Source organism: Furipterus horrens, unplaced genomic scaffold (genome assembly GCF_987537825.1).
Source record: "Furipterus horrens unplaced genomic scaffold, mFurHor1.1.pri manual_scaffold_6, whole genome shotgun sequence".
NCBI lineage: Eukaryota > Metazoa > Chordata > Mammalia > Chiroptera > Furipteridae > Furipterus > Furipterus horrens.
The window spans coordinates 16,930,006-16,950,616 of NW_028327176.1; the positions used below are offsets into that span (position 1 = coordinate 16,930,006).

General features: G+C 37.8%; 1 protein-coding gene across 1 annotated transcript in view; it reads right to left on the minus strand.

Moving 5' to 3' along the window:
* Window positions 1-3,348: 3,348 nt before the first annotated feature.
* Window positions 3,349-20,611, minus strand: part of RAB10 (RAB10, member RAS oncogene family) — a 72,572-nt gene continuing 55,309 nt past the window's right edge. Inside the window, exons 3-6 of the mRNA XM_090281074.1 lie at window positions 12,103-12,241; window positions 9,299-9,388; window positions 8,053-8,154; window positions 3,349-5,798 (exon numbers count right to left, since the gene is read on the minus strand). Coding sequence (XP_090137200.1) covers window positions 5,715-5,798; window positions 8,053-8,154; window positions 9,299-9,388; window positions 12,103-12,241 — 415 coding nt within the window. The 3' untranslated portion in view covers window positions 3,349-5,714. The remainder of the gene's footprint in view (window positions 5,799-8,052; window positions 8,155-9,298; window positions 9,389-12,102; window positions 12,242-20,611) is intronic.

Genomic DNA, 20,611 nt, shown 5'->3' on the forward strand with positions numbered 1-20,611 from the left:
TGAGGGCAGTGGTGCAGAAGAGGTACAAGCACCCAAACCAGACAGTGGGAATGCCAAGAGGAAGACCGAAGATGATGAAAGAAAACTGGACAGGACTAGGTGACCGTGAGAAGAGTCTCAAAGCTGAGCAATTAGAAAACAAGACAAGCACAAAAATATTCATCTAACCTCCCACACAAGTGACCTAGAATTTAAACTGGAAAAGCCGTGTCTACGCTAGGAAAACAGAGCTTAGCCTGTGCTGATTAAGAGGGATGAGTGACTAGCTCACCGTCCAGGGTTCTCAGCTGTAGAAGTGCATACACCATAGAGAAAGGCACAGAACAGCAGCCCCATACCTGCAGTGACTTCAGCTCGCCTGGAGGAGGCGCAGCAGTTAGTATCTTCATCCAGGTAGTTTCACTCCAACATCTGCCTTCAAAATCTTCCAGACCTAAATTGTTTGTGATTGACAGTGTGAAACTTAAAACGCTCCAGGTACTTCATAAGAGGCACAGGTTCTTCTCTGCCCTGCCCAAGTAGCTCAGTTGGTTAGAGCACCGTCCAGATACCCCAAAGTTGTGGGTTCAATCCCGTCAGGGCACATACAAGAATCAACCTATGGATGTATGAATGAGTGGAACAATGAATCAGTGTCTAATATATATAAACGGCCTCTCCTTTGAGTCCTATCATTGTCATGGCAATATCAACTCTGCTTCCTGCACTGCTAGTGTCTAAAGCAAATGGACCATTTTCATTTAGCGCTGGCTGAAACCCTGCACTTCAAGCACTCATCGGAGAAGTTAACCTTGAATTGAATACTCTCTAGCTCCGGTCAAAGCCCAAATGAGACCATTTCACAATCTAATGCAAATGTTAACTACCCTTTCTTTCAGAAGCAATACACTGTCTATATCAGGTCAAATCATCATAAAGCTACAAACCTAGACTTTATTTAAGCTCCCTGTAGAAATGTCACCATTGATTTACAACTTACTCTTGCATTTTTACTGAAATTTAATGCTCTTTAACTGGTTGCAGTAGGAATACACCACCTCTCTTCCTCTCTCAATGCTGGAAATCTCAGGCCTAAACTCAATTGTCCCAGAAAAGCTCCGAGCCCTCCCCTCCCCTCTGTGGCTCCTGAACTTCTGAGTCATACTGCACCACTAATCTTTATTTCAACTATTGCAAATCCATCTGGGAAGCTGCCTTCTTTCCCCTTCCCCTTATTTTGAGTTATTTCACCACCATTACTCCTGCAACACCCTGGCTGGTTTAGCTCAGTGGATTGAGCGTCGGCCTGCGAGCTAAGTGTCGCTGGTTCGATCTTCCAGTCAGGGTACATCAGAGAAGGAAAACTCTGATTCCAAAAAACCTCCGCTGCCTTGCGGCATACCTCTTCAGGGGAAAGGCTAAGGGAGTAAACCCCGACAGAAAATCCGGAGCCGGAGTCCCTAAGGCGGTTTGACGTTGTAGTCAACACCGGCAACTCCTGCGGCGCACCTGAACCCAAGCTGTATCGACTCCGTCTTTCCCTTGGACCCTTCAGCTGCGAAGAGAGGGGGGGTCTGCTGCATGGGCAACAGCAGACCCTCCATATCACCCTGCCCAGGCTCTGTAGCTTCAGCGTCATCGCAAGATGTCGATTCAACACGGGAGGAGACAGATACCATGTCACTCCCGAGTCGGACTGCACAGCCATTCTCGGCGGTGCAGATAGACTCTTAAGAAGCTACACCATCGTCTCTCGAGACGGACGGCTGCCGACGACGACTCCTGCAACAAAGACCCTCTCAAAGTTTATCCTCAGAAAGCCAATTGAGACAATTGTGAAAAGCAACTGCCTTTGTTACTTTCAGTCAAAAGATGGTTTGGAGGAAACAATTAGCAAGGTGGTGAGGCGTAATAAGCAACAACAGTAGTAAACTGAGCTGATACTTTTCAAGGGCATTACTCTGTTAGCAGGTACCAAAGTTAGGCTAAATGGTTCCATTAAATAGGTAAGACTACACTCTACAATTCTATCTTGCTCTTGGTTTTGGCACACGTTTCTTACCCCCATTACAAACATTATGCCCAAACCACAGGCCCTTATCCTGAGAAACTGCTGTCAGGCTTGGGTTCAGAACCCAACTCCAGCACCAACTGGCTGTGCAACCTTGAACAAATTAACCGGAGCTCACTTCAGGTTGTTGATGACATAACCCGAAGAACCTAAGTGCCACAGCACCCACCAAGCTTCCAGCAGGTAAGACTTGCCCCTTCACAAAATCCCTTGAACTTGAACCCTGCACTGTCCTGTGATTTCTAGAACCCTGCAGTTTCTCTTTCGACCAGTCTTGTTTTCCTCACACCGCTGCCTGGGAGGCTTACCAAGTCTCCCAACTGCCCATCACGTCCAGTGGGACTTAGGTTTCTCACGTGTTCCTGATCTGTGCGTGGACCGTTCTAACCCTCCTTTTGCCCTGAGGCAATCAAATCTATGTTATCTAAGAACCAACTCATATCCCTCCTCCCTCAAAAAGCCACCCCAACTATTCTTGCTCTTTTTTCTTTCAACTATTTCAACTGGACTTGCTCTTCTGTTAATACAGTACTTAAAATCTGGATCATGACTATTTCGTTCCTATATACATATAGCTGATTATTAATTGCTTTTGCCTCCTAAACTAGATCATGTATTTAAGGGTAGAGACCATCTTCTATTTTCCTATACCAGTCCCCTCTAGGACGGGAGTGAATGGAAAGCTTCAAAAATACTACAGGTGATTCTTATAACAATGCAGTATGAGAAAACCTCTATATACCATCCTCCCAGCAGAATCCTGTCAACAAATATTTATCTTTATTAATTGACTAGTAAGGCCTTAATAAAACATTTCCTTTCACAATACTATATATTAAAAAAAGTCCCATTACGGTTCACAAAGGAGGTAGGAAATACCTTGCTTTTCAGGTAAGAAGAGTCACTGCTAAAAGGTTTCATCCTCCAGTTTGGTGAGCCTACCTCAAGCCCAGGGGTAAATGGCTGACCCCAGCTGAAACCGGCCTCTGGTACATTGCCAGCTTAGGAAGTGACTAGGATCGTGCTATATCTCTTTTGACATCCGCATGATTCTGTTTTAATGTCCTAGAGATAAGCCTATTTTTTAATGTAGTTTCTTACCAAAGATAGTTCTTGAAATTGCCACCCCAGTTTTCCCTAAGCTGAGAAAGTTGTTTTCCTTCTATTTCTGCCCTCTAATGTTCATCCTGCATTATTTTCCAAAGAAATCCTCCATTTTCAACTCCATGAACGAATGAAAAGCAAGCCACACAGTTGGAAATCAAGTTTTGTTTTTATATGAACAGAAGTAGACCATCTAGAAATATTTCAGTTTATTTAAATTGTTAAGTAGAATATGAAACCGAATTTGTAGCTAGTACCAGATAATGGACTTAACTGTTTGGTATTTAATGAGAACAGCTTCTACACAGGATCCAAGAGACTTACAGAAAAAGGGGCAAAACCCTAATATTAAGCAAATAAAATTCATGTTTCAAACAGGTTATACAAAAATTGATTTATACTCCATTTCCCTTTTTTTTTTTTGATATTTAGAAAGTGCAGATTTAACAAAAGGTAGCCATATCCTTTCTATGTACAATGCCGATTATAATTAAGCAAAAACAAAACTGTCAGTCTGTTACCCAAAAAATCCCAGTGTTTAGCTCTCAAACCTTAAGTCAGTGACTGAATTGAATAAGGACTGAAGGTTAAAAAAAAATAGCTACTGCCACATTCCAGATAAAGGAAAGCAACAAACACATCAAAATTAACAACAGTATGTTTAACCTTAAAACTTTTCAAGAAGCTTTACATCATTTCATTATTTTTTAGTGGAAAATTAGGGATTATTTGGCAATGCTGCTCTTACTAGTAGTAAACAATGATAAAGTCAAGTGGGGTGGGGGGAAAGGCTAAGAACCACCACCAGTGAGGCATATAAAATTGCTTTAGGGCACATCTGAAAAATTCACGGATGTTTGCAGCAGATACGTCCCCACGTTGTTTCTGTGAGCCAAGAGGGCATTAAAACGCTGTCCGCAGCACAGAAAGGCTTTTCAATGGGAGCTGCCGTCCTAAACTCAGCCTCTGCTGGAAATGAATCATGCTATTCACAACGATTTCAACAAAGGTATCATCTCAGGATGCTAGCAGCGTAGCGAACTTAACTCCCCCATCCTAATGATAAGCGATGAAGCAAAACTAGAAAAATGAAGTGAAAGAAAGAGCAGGGTTAGACATAGCTAGAGGTCTTATCTTTACATGAAAGGCCTTTTGTTGTCCTTTTTCTGAATCCCTGCTGATACAGGTTTTCCAAAGGGATATGAAGGGAGCACTTAAAATTAATAACGCACTAAAGTATTTCTAAATCTTAAGGTAAAGATAACTTAACACTGAAAAAGTGTTCTTTGAAGGCCAAATCTCAATATATTTGGCAAACATGTTCATAAATTTTACTCCTCCTTCCCACCTTTTTTAACAATAACCTTTACTGGGCTACCAAACTGCTAGAGGAGTTGCCAAAATAGAGACTACCCAAATTTAGGTTAGAGATTTAGTCTAGAAAAGTGAATAGGCTATATACCTAATTAGAAAGACAAACCACAACACCCTCCAAACACTAGTGCATGCAATTAACTCTTCCATTTCATAAACTCAATGGTTAAGGGAACAAGGAGGGAAGGAGGAGGAACAGAAGTCAAACAGCAAATGAAGGAATTTGGGGGAGACAAGATGAGGGGAAGACACAATTTACTGACATCTGAATAGTAGGCAGTTAGAATTTTCTTTCAGTTAACTTAGCAAGTTAAATCAGTGCTTTATGTTAAAACTGACAAATCTACTAGTTTGCCCCTTCCATTTAAAAATAACTCATATCACGAGGCGGTGGGGAGGGAGGGAGAAGCAAACAAAGCAGCATGCAGGAAGACAAACAAAGAGAAAGTGGCCAAGGAGAAGAGACTGTGGCAGGAACAGTTTTAAATATCAAGGCCACTTAAAATGAGACTCGGCAAACCAAAGCTATCACTTCTGCATTATCCTTTGTCCTCAATGAACTACTTTGAAAATTACAGCCAAGCAAACTACAAACATTTTAATGGTTTATGTTTGGATGTCTCCTGCACATGCTTCCATCAAAACAAAAAAAAGAAAAACCAAAGCTCCTTTCCACATAAGGCACAGGACAAAATTAACCCCATTTACATATTCAAGGCGAAAATGAGTGTTTTCCTGGCTTTTGTTTGTTTCTTTTGCTATTACATGTCTATAGATTAAAGGGACTCAAGCACATTATCCATGACAGAAAATTCCACTGTTGTACAAAATAAAATGGTTAATTCTAACTTTTATTCTTATACAATTTGCAGAATAGAGTTGAAACAATTGCTGTAAGTTTTAATGTTGATAAGTACTGGACTATAATACAACTGAAACGCAGTGGTGAGCTGAGCAAGTACATTTAAAAATGAAGTCACAGACATGATTTTTCTATACATTTTTTGTTTAAAGAAAATTATAAAGTCAGCAAGCAGTCACAGATGAAAGAACAAATAAAATAGGTGGACTGGATAGTTAAGATGAGGAACAAAAAGAGCTGTTTAGAGTTAAAAATGGACAGAGTGGTTTATTTTGCAGCAAGAGAAAACGGGGTGGTGGGTGGCAACTGATGAAGAGGAGACGCTCAGCAGCATTTGCTCTTCCAGCCCGTCACGCCGCCTCCACTGCTGATGTCTACGTTTTCACTGTTGGGCTCTTTTACAGGGGTCTGGAACAAACACACAGGAGAGTAGCCCATGAAAAACACTGCCATGGATAAATCAAGATTCAACAGCAATACTCTCATAAGTGTACCAATTATGTAACAAAATGCAATCGCAGTCAGGAGACAGGTTTTCTCCCCTATGCAAAGTAGAGATTTGGAAGCTTCGTTCCTGATGCTCCTTCTGCGTGCGTTCTCCCAGCTGTGACACCTTTGCAGCGAGGTCTGTTAACTCCTAGCCCTGGACCCCTGAGGGCTTAATACTTACCGAGCATTATCAAAGTATGTGAGTAAAGCCAATGTCAGGTCATGTCTAACCTCAGGAAAAGTTGAACAGCCCTTTTCTGTACAATTCCTTGCCTTTTGAGACTGAAGTTGTATTATGAAATGATGTCTCTTTTATCAACTCAGGAGAGAAAGTACTGCACAAAAAAGTCGTTAGTCAAAAATCACTACCGTATGTCACATCTAATGTTAAGCAAGTCTGTTTGATGTTTTAATCACTGAGACAGAAAAGTATATGAAAAAATGCTGACTCACACTTGGGCCTGCCTACATGGGGAAGATGCTGCACTGAGATCTTTATTTAATGGTGCATCCATACTTTTTAACCTTTAATATGACAAGGAAGATCTACCTCAGTGGGACACAGATCATACGACAAAATAGCACTATTTTTTTAAAAATGCAAAGATTGACAAGAAGATCAAGGAACATAGAATGGGCAGAGATAAATAAATGATGGAAAAGACCAAAATATCCGGAAAGAGAATGAACAGAGACAAGGATATTTCAACAAGTTTGTGTAAGTTCTGTAAACACTGGAACGGTTTTCACTACAAACCACCGATCTCTGAAGTGCACAGTGCTTCCCGCTCCGGGACTTGGCCCCACATCGTCCCCCTTACTGCCGCCTCCCCCTTGGAGTGCTCACTACCTAAGGGTTTGGTATAAACACAGTCAAATGTGGGTGTGGTCGTGCAATTACATATGATACCAAACGTGTTAGATATCACATGTAATTTTTAAAAATAAGATCACACTACACACAATACATCCTAACTTGCTTTCTATTGCTCACTGTGTCACAGCTGTCCCACGTAACGGAACACAGAGGATGTCGACAGGCATGACAGGGCACCGCCTTGTTTTGTAGTCACTCTGAACGGCAATAACTGATGACGGTTTTATCCAGTTTGAACGTTCAATCACAGTTAACAGATAACATTTTACTCTAAAAAAATTAAGTTGCTTAGTTCCTCAGAGATTTTACTACATTTTTATGATATACCACCTCTATTACAGTTTATAGTGTGTGTGTGTGTGTGTGTGTGTGTGTGTGTGTGTAATTTCTTTTTAAATCTTTGGTTTGGTTTTTGAAAAAAAAAATACTAGTATTTCAAGTATTAAAAACAGAAAGGTTACCAGAAGCAATGAAATTCTCTCCTATACAATGTCTGTTTCCTGTTTCTCCTTTAAGATTTGTGTCAGATTTTCTCTAATTTTATTTGCATATAAGTATACTACAGACTGAACAGGGAATTCAGGACTCATAACCAAATCTAGTCATTTGAGGGAAAATATGAAAATCAGATTTCCCAAATTTGCCACAAGTTACTTGCCCTGTTGAGTTTTGGGATTCACAAATGAAACACAGAAACTAACCTTGAGGGAAAATGAATTCCCCAAGATAACGTTTTCAGCCTAATTTTTATTGTTCTTGTTACATCACAGAGTGAAACGACTGGCTAAATGAAATTTGGGGGTGGACTTACTCTGTTTATTCAGTATATAATATGTACACACCCTTTATTGGCATATCGAAGAATGACTATACAGAAGAACAGTCATTCTGTAGCAATAACTACAGAATACATTCACCCCTTAAGTTTTTTAAAATGATCTAAGGAAATGCAAAGGATGTGGAAGAGAAATGAATCCAAAGGTAAACAGAAAAGCCACAACACAACGGACCAACAAAAAGCTGGGGAAAAAGAGGAGCAGGAACTTAGGGACTAGAGAATAAGTGTGGGAGCTCAGGATACTATTACTGCTGACTAGATCCTATAAATTTCTAGATGGCTCTCTGTTTTCCCAGTTCCTTAATTCACTTTCAAGGATTAGATACTGGTGATAGTTAAACATTTCAAAACATATCATCCAAATCCAATTTTTCTATGTAAATCTAGTACTTTAGAAAAGATTAAGTGTTCAACTATGAAACTGAGCACCTTAATAGTAATTAAATATAGGAACTTACCTTTCGAAGGATATCTTCAGCTAATGTGAGAAAGGCCTTTTCGATGTTTATATTTGCTTTTGCACTAGTCTCAAAAAATCTAATACCATGCTCCTTTGCAATCTAAAATAGAAGCAAAATGTCATCATGAAATTATCAAGTATAGGCTGCCAAATGATGACTTTAGCACCTTAGAGGACAAAGTAATATTATGCTAAAAGCAGAAGCCTCCAGTAGCTTATATAAAAGTATATTTCAATGGGTCAAGATTCAAACGGTCAAGCTCTTTAAAAACAAACAAACAAAAGTAATAAAAGAATCCTCTCTTCTAAGAGCTTACTTCAAATACTCTAAAACAAGTACAGTTGAACCTTGAACAACATGAGTCTGAAGTACGTGAATTGTTTTCCAGTAAATATACACTTGACCCTTCAGATCCCTGGGTTTTGTTTTGTAACTGCAGATGCAGAAGGCCAACTGTATGCATTATCCTAGGCCATTTTATATAAGAGACTGTACATCCTTGGATTTTGCTATTGACAGGGGCTCCTGGAATCAAGTCCCTGCAAATACTGAGGGACAACTGTAAGTCAAGTTTTGGGGGGGGGGGGGTAAAAGTTATACGTGGATTTTTGACTGCACAGGGGTGAGGTGTCTGGCACATTGTTCAAGGGTCAACTGTATTTTATTTCAGGGGAAAACTAAAAGACGAGTTCAAAGTGACTTAAGCAGTTATCTAGTTTCTGTTTATTACAGACTATTGATTGTCAAACTATGAAATCATTAATTGGTATATTTCTTTAATGTCTTAAATTTAAAAATTGATAATCACTAACTTTTATTTTCCCCTCTGTAGTTTAAATAAGACTAAAAATAGTACTGCCACAAATTTAATTCTGTAACTGTTGGATATATATATTGAAATAAATTCAGTCAAATGATAAACTACTCTTTTCCACAGCATTTAAAAGCTGATGTGAATAGCTCAGGGCACTCACTCCATTATCGCTACTATAAAAACAATCAAATGCAAGGCCATCTTCCTAAAGAAAGGACAGTACATTAATTTCATTCAGAGCTTTTGTTTTTTAAGTTACTGATTTTCAGAGAAAGAGGAAGGGGTGAGAGAGAAACATCGATTTGTTGTTACACTTATTTATGTATTTACTGGTTGATTCTTGTATGTGCCCTGACCACAGACTGAATCCGCAACCTTGGTCTGTCAGAGCGATGCTCTAACCAACTGAACTCATTCAGAGCTTTTTACCTGTTCTCCTTTTCCTTTAGGTACAACTCTTTTATCATCCATATCACACTTGTTTCCTAGTAACATTCTTTCCACATCTTCATTGGCATGCTAAAATGGAATAAAAATTTTATTTACACACTACCATGAGTTATGACTTAATACTCCCCAAAATGACTTTTCCTCAATATATGGTATCATTTCAATAATCTGAAAGGTTTAAAGCAATCACCTCAAAACCATCCTATGCTAAAAGCTTGCACAAATTCTGAAACTGCCTAGGAAAAAAACACAACAAAGACATAACCCTGTCAAATATTACTCTCCCACTATATGAGGCTGTCCAGTTTCTAGGTATGTTCTCACCAAAAGAAGATAGAAGCAAAAAAGATCTAAAGCCAGAATCTCTTATGCTTAATCTAAGTCCAAGCTGGATCATGATTTTAGATGCGTATAGAAGCATTGATTAAAAATTCTACAGAGCCTTTAAAGTTTCAAAAGCTACACTGCTAAGCACAAGGAGAACCAATGCAGAAAAATCATTTAAAAACAAGTATCTGCTCCATCAAAATCCTAATGACATCTTTTGCACAATGAGAAAAACCCACCCCTAAAATTCATATGGAATCTCAAGAGATCCTGAATAGCCAAAATGATTTTGAGGAAGTACAAAGTTGAAGACTTATACTTATTTCTTGATTTCAAAACTTACTACAAAGCTACAAAAAAAAAAAAAAAAAAAAAAAAAAAAAAGCTACAGTAATCAAAATTGTGCTACTGGCATAAAGACACACATACAGAGGAATATAATAGAAAGCCTAGAAATAAAATCATATCTGTTGACATGATCATATGGGTTTTGTCTTTTATTAATATGGTGAATTACATAGATTATTTTCATATGTTAAACCACCCTTGCATTCCTAGGTAAATTCCTCTTGATCATTACACATAATCCTTTTAAAAATGTTACTGGATAAAAAAAAAAAAGAGAGAGAAAGAACGCAGGGACAGGGCCAACAGTGTGGTGACTGTGGGGATGAGGGGGTGGAAGAGGGTATGGGGGATAAATGGTAATGGAAAAAATACAATAAATAAATAAATATACAAAGAAACGCTGCTGGATAAATTTAGCTTTCTTTCATTTAATGTAATTTTAATTTCTACAACAAAGATAGGCAAAGCCAACCTCTTACACCACAAAAACATATTTTCTTTTTTAATGGCTAAGTTTTATGTATCTTAGTTCTCATGCTTGGAAACTTAAGCCATGTATGTAGCTCAATGATATAATGAAAAACAGGCATTTGGTGTTTGTCCCCATTCAGGGCACAGTGCTCAATTTCCTTAGTGACAGGAGTGTCTTTTGTTATTCCTAACAGGCCCCTTTCTTACCTAAGCTTAAGCTAATAAAAGGACTCAGGGCAGGGCCCCTGCAGACTTCACACTGGAGACTGGTAACCAGAGGAACCAAACCTATATTTAAAGGATTGGAACTTTCAGCCCCCCAACTCTCACGAAGTAAAGAGGGCTAGAGATGAAGTTCAATCACCAGAGGCCAATTACTCAAGACCTGAATAGAAACTCTGAAACAATGAAGTCAGAGGACCTTCCATCAAGGTGTGGAGAGGCTGACAGGCCCAGAGGTGGCATGGAAGCTCTGCTTTCCCCAGCCCCCAGACCTTGCCTGTGCAACCCTTCCTATGCAACTGTTTGTTGCTAAGTGGTGTCCTTTATAGTACAATTATAATATAAGTATAGTGCTTTCCTGAGTGGTGTGACAAATTTGTAGCCAAGTCAAAAAGAAGTGTAGGTAGCCTGGGGGACCCAAGACTTGCATTTGAAGGAAGGGCAATATTGTGGGACTGAGTCCTTAAACCGGTGGAGTCTGCCACCTTGGCTGGGTAGTTAGTGTCAGAATAGAATTAATTGTAGGACATCCTGCTGATGTCATAGAATCGAAAAATGAGTTGTCGCTGGAGCAACATTGCATAATAAATTCCATTTATTACACATGCTACTTGGCTGAACTATAAAATAAGGGCTCAGGGTATCCATAATGGAGCCCACCTTCCCCCCCAAAAAATCTGTGTAAGACTAACATTATTAAATACTAACAGACTTCTTGAAGAGTTATTGTAACATTGGGAAAGTTATGCTATGAGCCCTTAGGAGGGCTATCAATAAGATATTATCTTGGGTCTAACACTGGCCTAAGACTTGGTCTTCGTGTACCCAGTCAAAACTTGCTTTAATGCATTAGTCTTAAGCAAATTCAAAGCCTAGAAGGCAGCAATAATACATGAAAAATAATCCCAACAAAAAGCTACCTATGCTGTAACACTAAAACAGATATACTTTGACAGACAACTCTATCTTATAAAGACTGACACCTTCACATACAACGATATAGAACTATTTTCTTGGTTAGGTTTTTATTTTGTACTCTGCAATTTTCAAAATGTCTAGAAGTGATATGATAACACTATAACTTAAAAACAAGTTTTAAAATTACTACTGAAAATTTAATTCATTCACTGATTAAAAATTCACCAAGAAAAGAAAAAATTCATTTAGAGATGTGTAAAACCATCAGTAGCTTCCATTTGGGGTAATCTTATAGGATGGCTACAGAGTTTCTGGGTAATTGAGTAAATGCCTTGAATGAAGTTCTAGGTAGACCTGCCCAAAAATTTAAGAAAAAGGTAAAAATGCTCAATAATACTGATTTCAATAATGAAGTACATTATATCATAAAGATCAAATAGAATACTCTTTCTTCCCAACCAAGTCCATGAAGAATTTATGCAATTTTGGGGTCTTACCTCATCTATGTTTCTAAGCCATTTGCTGATGTTTTCAAAGCTTTTACCATTGGTGATGTCATACACTAGCATGATTCCCATCGCTCCTCTGTAGTAGGAGGTTGTAATGGTGTGAAATCGCTCCTGGCCTGCCGTATCCCTGAAATAAACAACAATAATTTGTGAGCATTTTGATATTATTATACTCTAGAAAGGGCGAAACATTAGAATAGTTTGGTAAAATAGAGATTAAAATGAGTTCCACTATATGCCAAACTCAAGACAAAACCACCACTCAGATTTTTTTTTATGGTTTCACTTAATTTTTAAATTGTAAACCATTACGGTTATTCATAATCATATATGTATACATAAAACTTCTTAGTCAAAGAAAATTAATAATCTACCTATACTGGATAAAAAACTGGAAGTGAAAACATATGGAAGTGAAAACATAAAGAATGACACAAAATTCTCAGTTATTTAAAAATGTGATTAAAAACTCTTGGCATTGCATTTTTAAGTGATCTAGCTCCATAATGTAATGCAAAGGCATGTGGAATTTTTAGAACATTAAAGGACTACACCGTTGTATAAGCACATCTACCTTTAGAATCATTAACAAAAAGTTGTAAACTTATTTATAAATAACAAGATGGAAATATGTAAATAGTATTTTTCGATGCCTTCAAACCAATGATTTGAGACATATTATTTGCTCATTTAATTTTTCCCTCGTTTGCATCACCACTTTCTTTTATGGGTCATTCTCATCAGCACATAAACATGTTTTGAAGATTTTATTTATGGATCCAAAGAGAAGTATACCAAGACACATCATAATTAAAATGCCAAAGGTACAAAATAAAAAGAGAATCATAAAAGCAGCAAGAAAAAAGCAGAGTATTACCTACAGAGGAGTTCCCATAAGACTGTCAGCTGATTTCTCAAAAGAAACTTTGCAGGCAAGAAGGGACTGGCAAGAAGTATTCAAAGTGATGAAAAGCAAGCGCCTACAACCAAGATTACTCTATCCATCAAAGCTATCATTTAGATATCCAGCAAAACTATCATTTAGAATGGAAGGGCAGATGAAGTGCTTCCCAGACAAGGTAAAGCTGAAGGAGTTCGTCCATCACCAAGCCATCACTACATGAAATGTTAAAGGGATTTTTTTAAGAGAAAAAGATAAAAACTATGAACATTAAAATGGCAACAAATTCACAACTATCAACAACGAAATCTAAAACAAACTAAGCAAACAAGGAGAACAGGAATAACATCATAGGTATGTATCATTTGGAGGGTTACCAGCTGGAAGGGGGAGGGGGATAATGGCAGAAAAGATGCAGGGATTAAGAAGTATAATTAGTAGATGCAAAATAGGGGTATGTTAAGAATAGTATAAGAAATGGAGAAGCCAAAGAACTTATATGCATGACCCATGGACAACAATTAAGGGGGCAGGTTGCTAGAAGGAATGGGGTACTAGGCAGAGGGGAGGTAAGGGGAAAAAACTGGGACAACTGTAATAGCATAATCAATAAAATAAATTTTTAGCCCTGGCTGCTGTAGCTCAGTGGACTGAGCGTCCGCCTACGAGCCAAGTGTCACTGGTTCGATTACCAGTCAGGGCACATGACTAGATTGCACATCAGGTCCCCAGTTGGGGACACAAGTGAGAGGCAACCACACAGTGATATTTCTCTCCCTCTCTTTCTCCTTTCCCCTCTCTCTAAAAAGAAATAAACAAATAAACAAATTATTAAAAATAAAAAAATAAATAAATTTTTTAAAAAAGGAAAATAGCCATATCAGCCAGGGCTACATGTTTTAGATACATGTTTTAGTATCCTCTAGCTTTTCTTTAAAAGCAAAATTAAAACAAAACAACACCCACTCTCAACCCCACATCCCTCCAACTAACATTGTATTTCTGTTCCCCTTCCCAGCTAACTGATTTTAACTTTTACTTTAAAATAATTTCAGCCTGGGAGGAAGTTACAAAAAACAGTACAAAGAAGTCCTGTGTACCCTTCACCTAGCTTTTCCCCTTATATCATTTTACAAAGCAAAGCTAGAAACTGACATGGGCACACTCTCCAAACCTGAGAGTTCACTTTGTTACGCGCACTCCCGTTTGTGAGCATCGCATTTAGTTCTCTGCAACTTTTCATGTACAGATTTGTGTAATCAACCGCCACAAACAAGAAAGAAAAGTGTTGCACAATCCCGCTACCCCCTGTCGTCCCTATACGCCAGCCAATATTATTTTCCATTTCTTTAATTCTGTTATTTATGAAATGTTATATAAATGGGATCATGTAATATACAACCTTTTGAAATGGTCGAGTTCTTTTCACTTTCTCCATATAATGTCCTTGAGACCTATCCCGAGTTGTTACATGTAATACTAGTCTTTCTGTGTTCTTGCTGAGTAGTATTTCATGGTGTAGACATATCACTCACTCACTGTTAAATCACTCATCCATGGAAGGACATTTGGCTTCTTTCCAGTTTTTGGCTATTACAAATAAAGATGCTATGAATATTCATGTATAGTTTCTGTGTGGACCTAAGCTTTTTATTTCTCTGGAGTGAACCACCAGGAATGTTGTTATTGCTATACCATATGATAAATATATTTTTAACTTTATAAAAAACTGCCAAACTTTTGTACAGTGGCTGTACCACTTATATTCCATGAGCAATGTATGAGAGATCCAGTTTCGCTGCATACCATCAGCATTTGGTGTTTCACTGTTTTTAATTTTAGTTGTTCTAAAGGGCATGTAGTCACATGCAGTTATCATTTTAATTTATATTTCTCTGTGGCTAATGATGTTAAACACTTTTTCATGTAATTATTTGCCATCCATACAATATACTTCTCAAATGAAATGTCTCTTTATGTTCTACCTATTTTCTAATTGGATTGTTTGCTTTTAGTTTTTTAAACTTTTGAGTGTTGAGTTCTTTTTACATGCCAGATATGTAGTTTGGAAATATTTTCTCCAAGTCTGTAACTAGATTTTTCATCCTCTCAACTGGATCCTTTGTAGAGCAAAAGTCTTAAAAATTTTGTTGAAGTCCAACTTAATTTTTAAATTTTTTATAGTTTGCGGTTTTAGTGTTACACCTAAGAATTCTCCCTTTAGTCTTAGTTCTCAAAAGTTTTTCTTCTTATGTTTTCTCCCAAAAGCTTTCTGGATTTAATTTTATTTTAAATTGACACATTTTGAGTTGATTTTGGTACGATGTGTGAATTTTAAGTAGAGGTTCATGTTTTTGCTTATGGGTATCCAATTGCTCTAGTACCATTTGTTTAAAAACTTGAGGAAATACCAGTTTTTCATTGAATTTGCTTTTGCAACTTAGACAAATATCAGCAGACCGTGGTTCATTCTATTTCTGGGTTTTAAAATTCTGTTCCAATGAACTGTTTCTATGCCCCACCCACCCCACGCCATGCTGTCTTGAGCATCAGATCTAATAAATTTAAAACACTTAAAACACGAGGCACATGCTCATTAAAATGAGAGAGAGAGAGAGAGAGAGAGATCTACTTTCTGTCTCCCCTAATTCATTCCTCAACCAGTTCTAATCAAACTGCTATCACTACTACCAAGATGGCTCTTCTTGAAAAGGCCTCCAATAATCTGATTTCCAAATCCAATAGTTAGTTCCTTTTTATATATTTTAGTCATTCAGCAGGATTCCACACAGTTGATATTCTTCTCTTCTTGAAACAGTTTATTCTCATGACTTCTTGGATACCACACATTACTGCTCTTGGTTCTATGTATGGCACTGGCTGCTCACTCTCAGTATCTTTTGTTGGATTTCTAACATTCAGAGATGTAGGAGCTGGCATTTTCTGCACAGTAACCTGAATGTCCTTAAATATAAGTATGATCATATCATTTTTCTGCTTAAAAGTTTCAATAGCTTCAATGGGGAAAGAGTAGGCTTTTCAATAAGTGGTGTTGAAACAACTGGATATTTCCATGCAAAAGAATGAAACTAGAGCCCTACTTCAAACCAAATAAAGATGAACTGAAAACAGATGTAAAGATCTAAGAGCTCAAACTTTAAAACACTTAAAAAGAAAAAATAGATAAATCAGACTTTATCAAAATTAAAGAGTTGTACTTCAGTGGACACTATCAAGAAAGTGAAAAGAAAACCCACAAAATGAAAGAAAATACCCGCAAATCATACAATACTTTCTGTCCAGAAAGTATCCAGCCATGTACTATGAAAGAGAGGCATTTATTGAAGAAGATACAAGAAACATTGCACATAGGACAATGATACCTCAGTCCCCTTCAAAGTAGGCACCTTGGGACCTCACACAGTTCTCCCAACCGCCATGAGCTGCCCTGTCATATTTCCCTGAATCTCACTGACAGTCTGAAACCTCTTCCCTTTCAAAGATGCTTTTACTTTTGGGAAAATCCAGGAGTCGCAGAGCACCAAGTCTGGGCTGTAGCGGGGCTGAGTCACCTGGATAATTTGATGTTTCACCAAAAAACTCTGCACGAAGCATGAGGCACATGCAGTGTGTTATTGTGATGAAGCTGCTTGTCACCACTTGCCCATGGCTGCAGCCTTCTGAATCATCTGAACAGTTTCCGCAGAGGAATGTTCAAACTTAACGCAAAATCTGATGCAGATTCATTGCTCTACTCACTCAGCCATTTTGAATGCGACAGCCACACAGTACACATGCTCACTCAACAGTGCCTACTGCCCCCACTGACTAGCACAGTGAAGCCATCATTGTTCACACACGTGCCCTCCAGTCCACTCTCCTTGGCTCCCAGGTTATACTGATGTCATGAAAATTGTTCTCATTGGACTTTTTCTGGACAGCCCTAGCATATAAAAACCTAAAGTAAAGGACAAATGACCCAATTTAAAAATGGGCCAAGGATCTGATATTTCTCTAAAGATGCACAGATAGCCAGCCATTAAGCACATGAGAGGCTGCTCCATATCAACAGCCATTAGGGAATTGCAAATCAAAACCACAATGAGATACTACTTCAGATACACTAGGATATGGCTATAATAAAAAAAAAAAAAAAAAAAAAACAATAATTCATGTGGTGAGGGTGTAGAGAAACTGGAAGCCTCATACATTGTTAGTGGGAATGTAGAAGGATGCAGCTATTTTGGAAAACAGCCTGGCAGTTCCTCAGTACGTTAAACCGACAGTTACCATACAAACCAGCATTCCACTCCTAAGTATATAACCAAGAGTAATAAAAACATATGCCCACACAAAAACTTACACATGAATGTTCATAACACCATTATTAATAATAGCCAAGAAGTAGAAACAACCTAAATGTCCATCAACTGATCGATGTATAAAGAAAATGTGGTGGCCCTGGCTGGTGTGGCTCAGTAGACTGAGTGGCAGCTTGCAAACCTAAAGGCTGCTGGTTCGATTCCCAATCAGGGGATGTGCCTGGGTTGCGGGCCAGGTCCCCGGTTTGGGGCACGTTGAGAGGCAGCCAAACATTGATGTTTCTCTCCCTTTCTTTCTCCCTCCCTTCCCTTCTCTCTAAAAATAAATAAATAAAATCTTAAAAAAAAAAGATTCGCTTGTCTTGTTCACTGTTGAATCCACAGTATCTACATGGTGGATGAGCACTCAAATGTTTGTTAATGAGTCAGTATTTCAGAATCTTACCTTGCAGATCCTTCTTCTTCTTCTTTTTAAAGATTTTATTTATTTTTTAGAGAGAAGAAAGGGAAGGAGAAAGAGAGGGAGAAAAACATCAATTTGTTGCCTCTCGTGTGCCCCCAACTGAAGACCTGGCCCGCAACCCAGGCATGTACTCTGACCAGGAAAATAACCCGTGACCTTTCAGTTTGCTGGACAACGCCCAACCAATTGAGCCACACCAGGCAGGTCCTTTATTTTTTAAATAATGACTATGTGCCTAAAATACGAGTAGCCAGGAATATAAAAGAATTACCAATACATTGCTATTCTTTATATATATATATTCAATCCTGGTATGCAATTAAGGTGTTCATATATCTGTTATCTATCCGTTTATCCAATTCAAATATGTACCAAATGTCCAGAGTGTATTAGGCATTATGCAAGGACACACACAGAACATGACTTTGGACCAGATCCAAGTTCATCCTCAGGTTCTAAATCCTTTCAGCTGGGTGACCTTGATGAAGGTATTCAACCTCCCTGGATCTTAGTTTTTTATTTTATTTTATTTTCATTCACAATGAGGAGGAATAACTAAAGTAAATTCTATTGACTTGTTATAGATACTGTACTGTAACCCCAAAGCAATCTATATTATAAAAATAAGCAAAAAAAAATGCAGTAATGTCACTACATATAACAAAATTTAATTGTGTTTTCAAGATGTTCTAAATCAAAAATATTATGTCAACTTATTAAGAATCATTACAAAGTGTAGCTCTATAAAAATTTATTCTGTATTTGTTATAATCTGTTTTACCCTCTTTTTTTATTTTTTAACATTATTTTTGTAAAGAATAATGTAATTTATTGTGGGTAATCCTCCCTCCCTGCCCCTCTGTTGCCCTGGTGGCCAAGACATCAGAGGTAAATTTTACAAATTAAGGCCAGTAAATAAAACGCCCTTTAGAGATAGTATATTTATAGCCTGCATTTTTCTCAATTTCAAGTTCTTATCTTATGTTTTATTAATCTTACCTATTTAGTTACAAAGTGCCTTAAATCAGGTGTAATTTATAAATGCTTTCATGAAAAAGCAAACAATAAAAAAATGTGTCTCACAGTAGAAAGTTTACTTCTTTTCTGAACTGGTAAAAAATACAAATAACTAATTATTCTATCCCCTCAGAGAGGGGGTTAAAGTTTCCTACCTAAAATCCAAGCTGGAAACATACATACTGGAGACAGAAAGTGTACAGGACCTAGGCTCCAACAGTGCCACATAGCTATATGTAGGAGGAACAGAAAAATTTCATTACAGTTTTTGTCATAAGTAGTAACAGTTTAGGGAGATCTAACACTGCACTGCGCCCCACTATTTACACCAACCCCGACACTGTCTAGCGATCACGTGCTTCCTTCTTCCCTGTTCATTCACCTTACACAATCAGCAAATTATATACACACTTCAGTGTCAAATCTATGACTAACTTCTCCACCAAGGAAGAACACACTGCAAAAGTGAGTAAGTCTGCCCTGACCAGTGTGGATCAGTCAGTTATGCATCATCCTGCAAAGCCAAAGGTCACCGGTTTGATTCCTGGTCAGGGCACATGCCTGGGTTGCAGCTAGGCCCCCAACTGAGGGTGTGTGGGAGGCAACTGATCAATGTTTCTCAGGCACATCTATGTTTCTCTCCCTCTCTTTCTCCCTCCCTTTTCCTCTCTCTAAAAATAAATAAGGGGCAATTAAGTCTAAATCAACAGCATCTGGAGAAGAGGTTTTATATTACAATACCAGTTAGTTATGAAATACCAATATAAAATATACTGAAATATTTATGGTCCCATGAAAAGAAAAGTAATCACTATTTAGGTTCAAAGTAAGTTTCTGTTTTGATCCATGAGATACTATTTCATCTTTTCCTTGATTTTTGTCTCCCCCATGTTCCAAAATTTCTTAAACCCAATTAATTATCTTCTTTTTATATGCACTACCTGTTAATATTTTTAAAGTTTTCTATATCCTATTTTCATTTATACAATTCATACTTTTATATTTTTTCAGCATCACTATATCTACCCCACAAGATGATCTGGCTCCTTGACTCCTTGATCTCGAATTATCCTTGTCCTGGATCCTCATTATACCAGCCCATACCAATTGTTAAGGCAGCCAACAATATACTTCAAACCAGAACAGAGCCCTTGCCTCACTACTTCTAGGCTAATTTGTGACCCTTTGCCCAGGACTAAAAATAGCCACAGCTGCTTATTCACTGGTCAACTTATTTTTAGGTTTGCCCCACCACCACACACATACACCCAGGTCTAAGAACAGCAGGTTGGTTCCAATTTAGCAGGTGTTAAATATCTGAAGAAAACTTAAGCACTGTATATGTTCACAATATCTTTCCAGGTCACCATAATTTAGGTTTCTTAAGTGTTTACAAAATTACTCACTTGATTTGCCTCTCCTATTAAAATTTTTTCCTTCTAAGCCTATGTATAACAATCAGGTTTCTGAAATTATAAACCAATGGCAACAGAATTCTCATTACCTAAATACGCAGTTGAGAGAATATTTTTTTCCCACTGACATACTATAAAAGGAGTGATATGTTCCTAGCAACAAAATAGCCTATTTTCTTAATTATTAGTCCCACACACAGAGGAAGAAAAGCTGCATACTCTAGCTGCTATTACGACAGTTATTTTTATTCAGGGTACTGAGAGCACTGGAACAGGCCAGAGACAACATCAATTTGTTTTGTAAGTCAAAGCCTCCAACTTTAATTTAGGATGTCAGATTTTTCAGATTTTATTTTAACAAGATCTGGATCTCCTTATA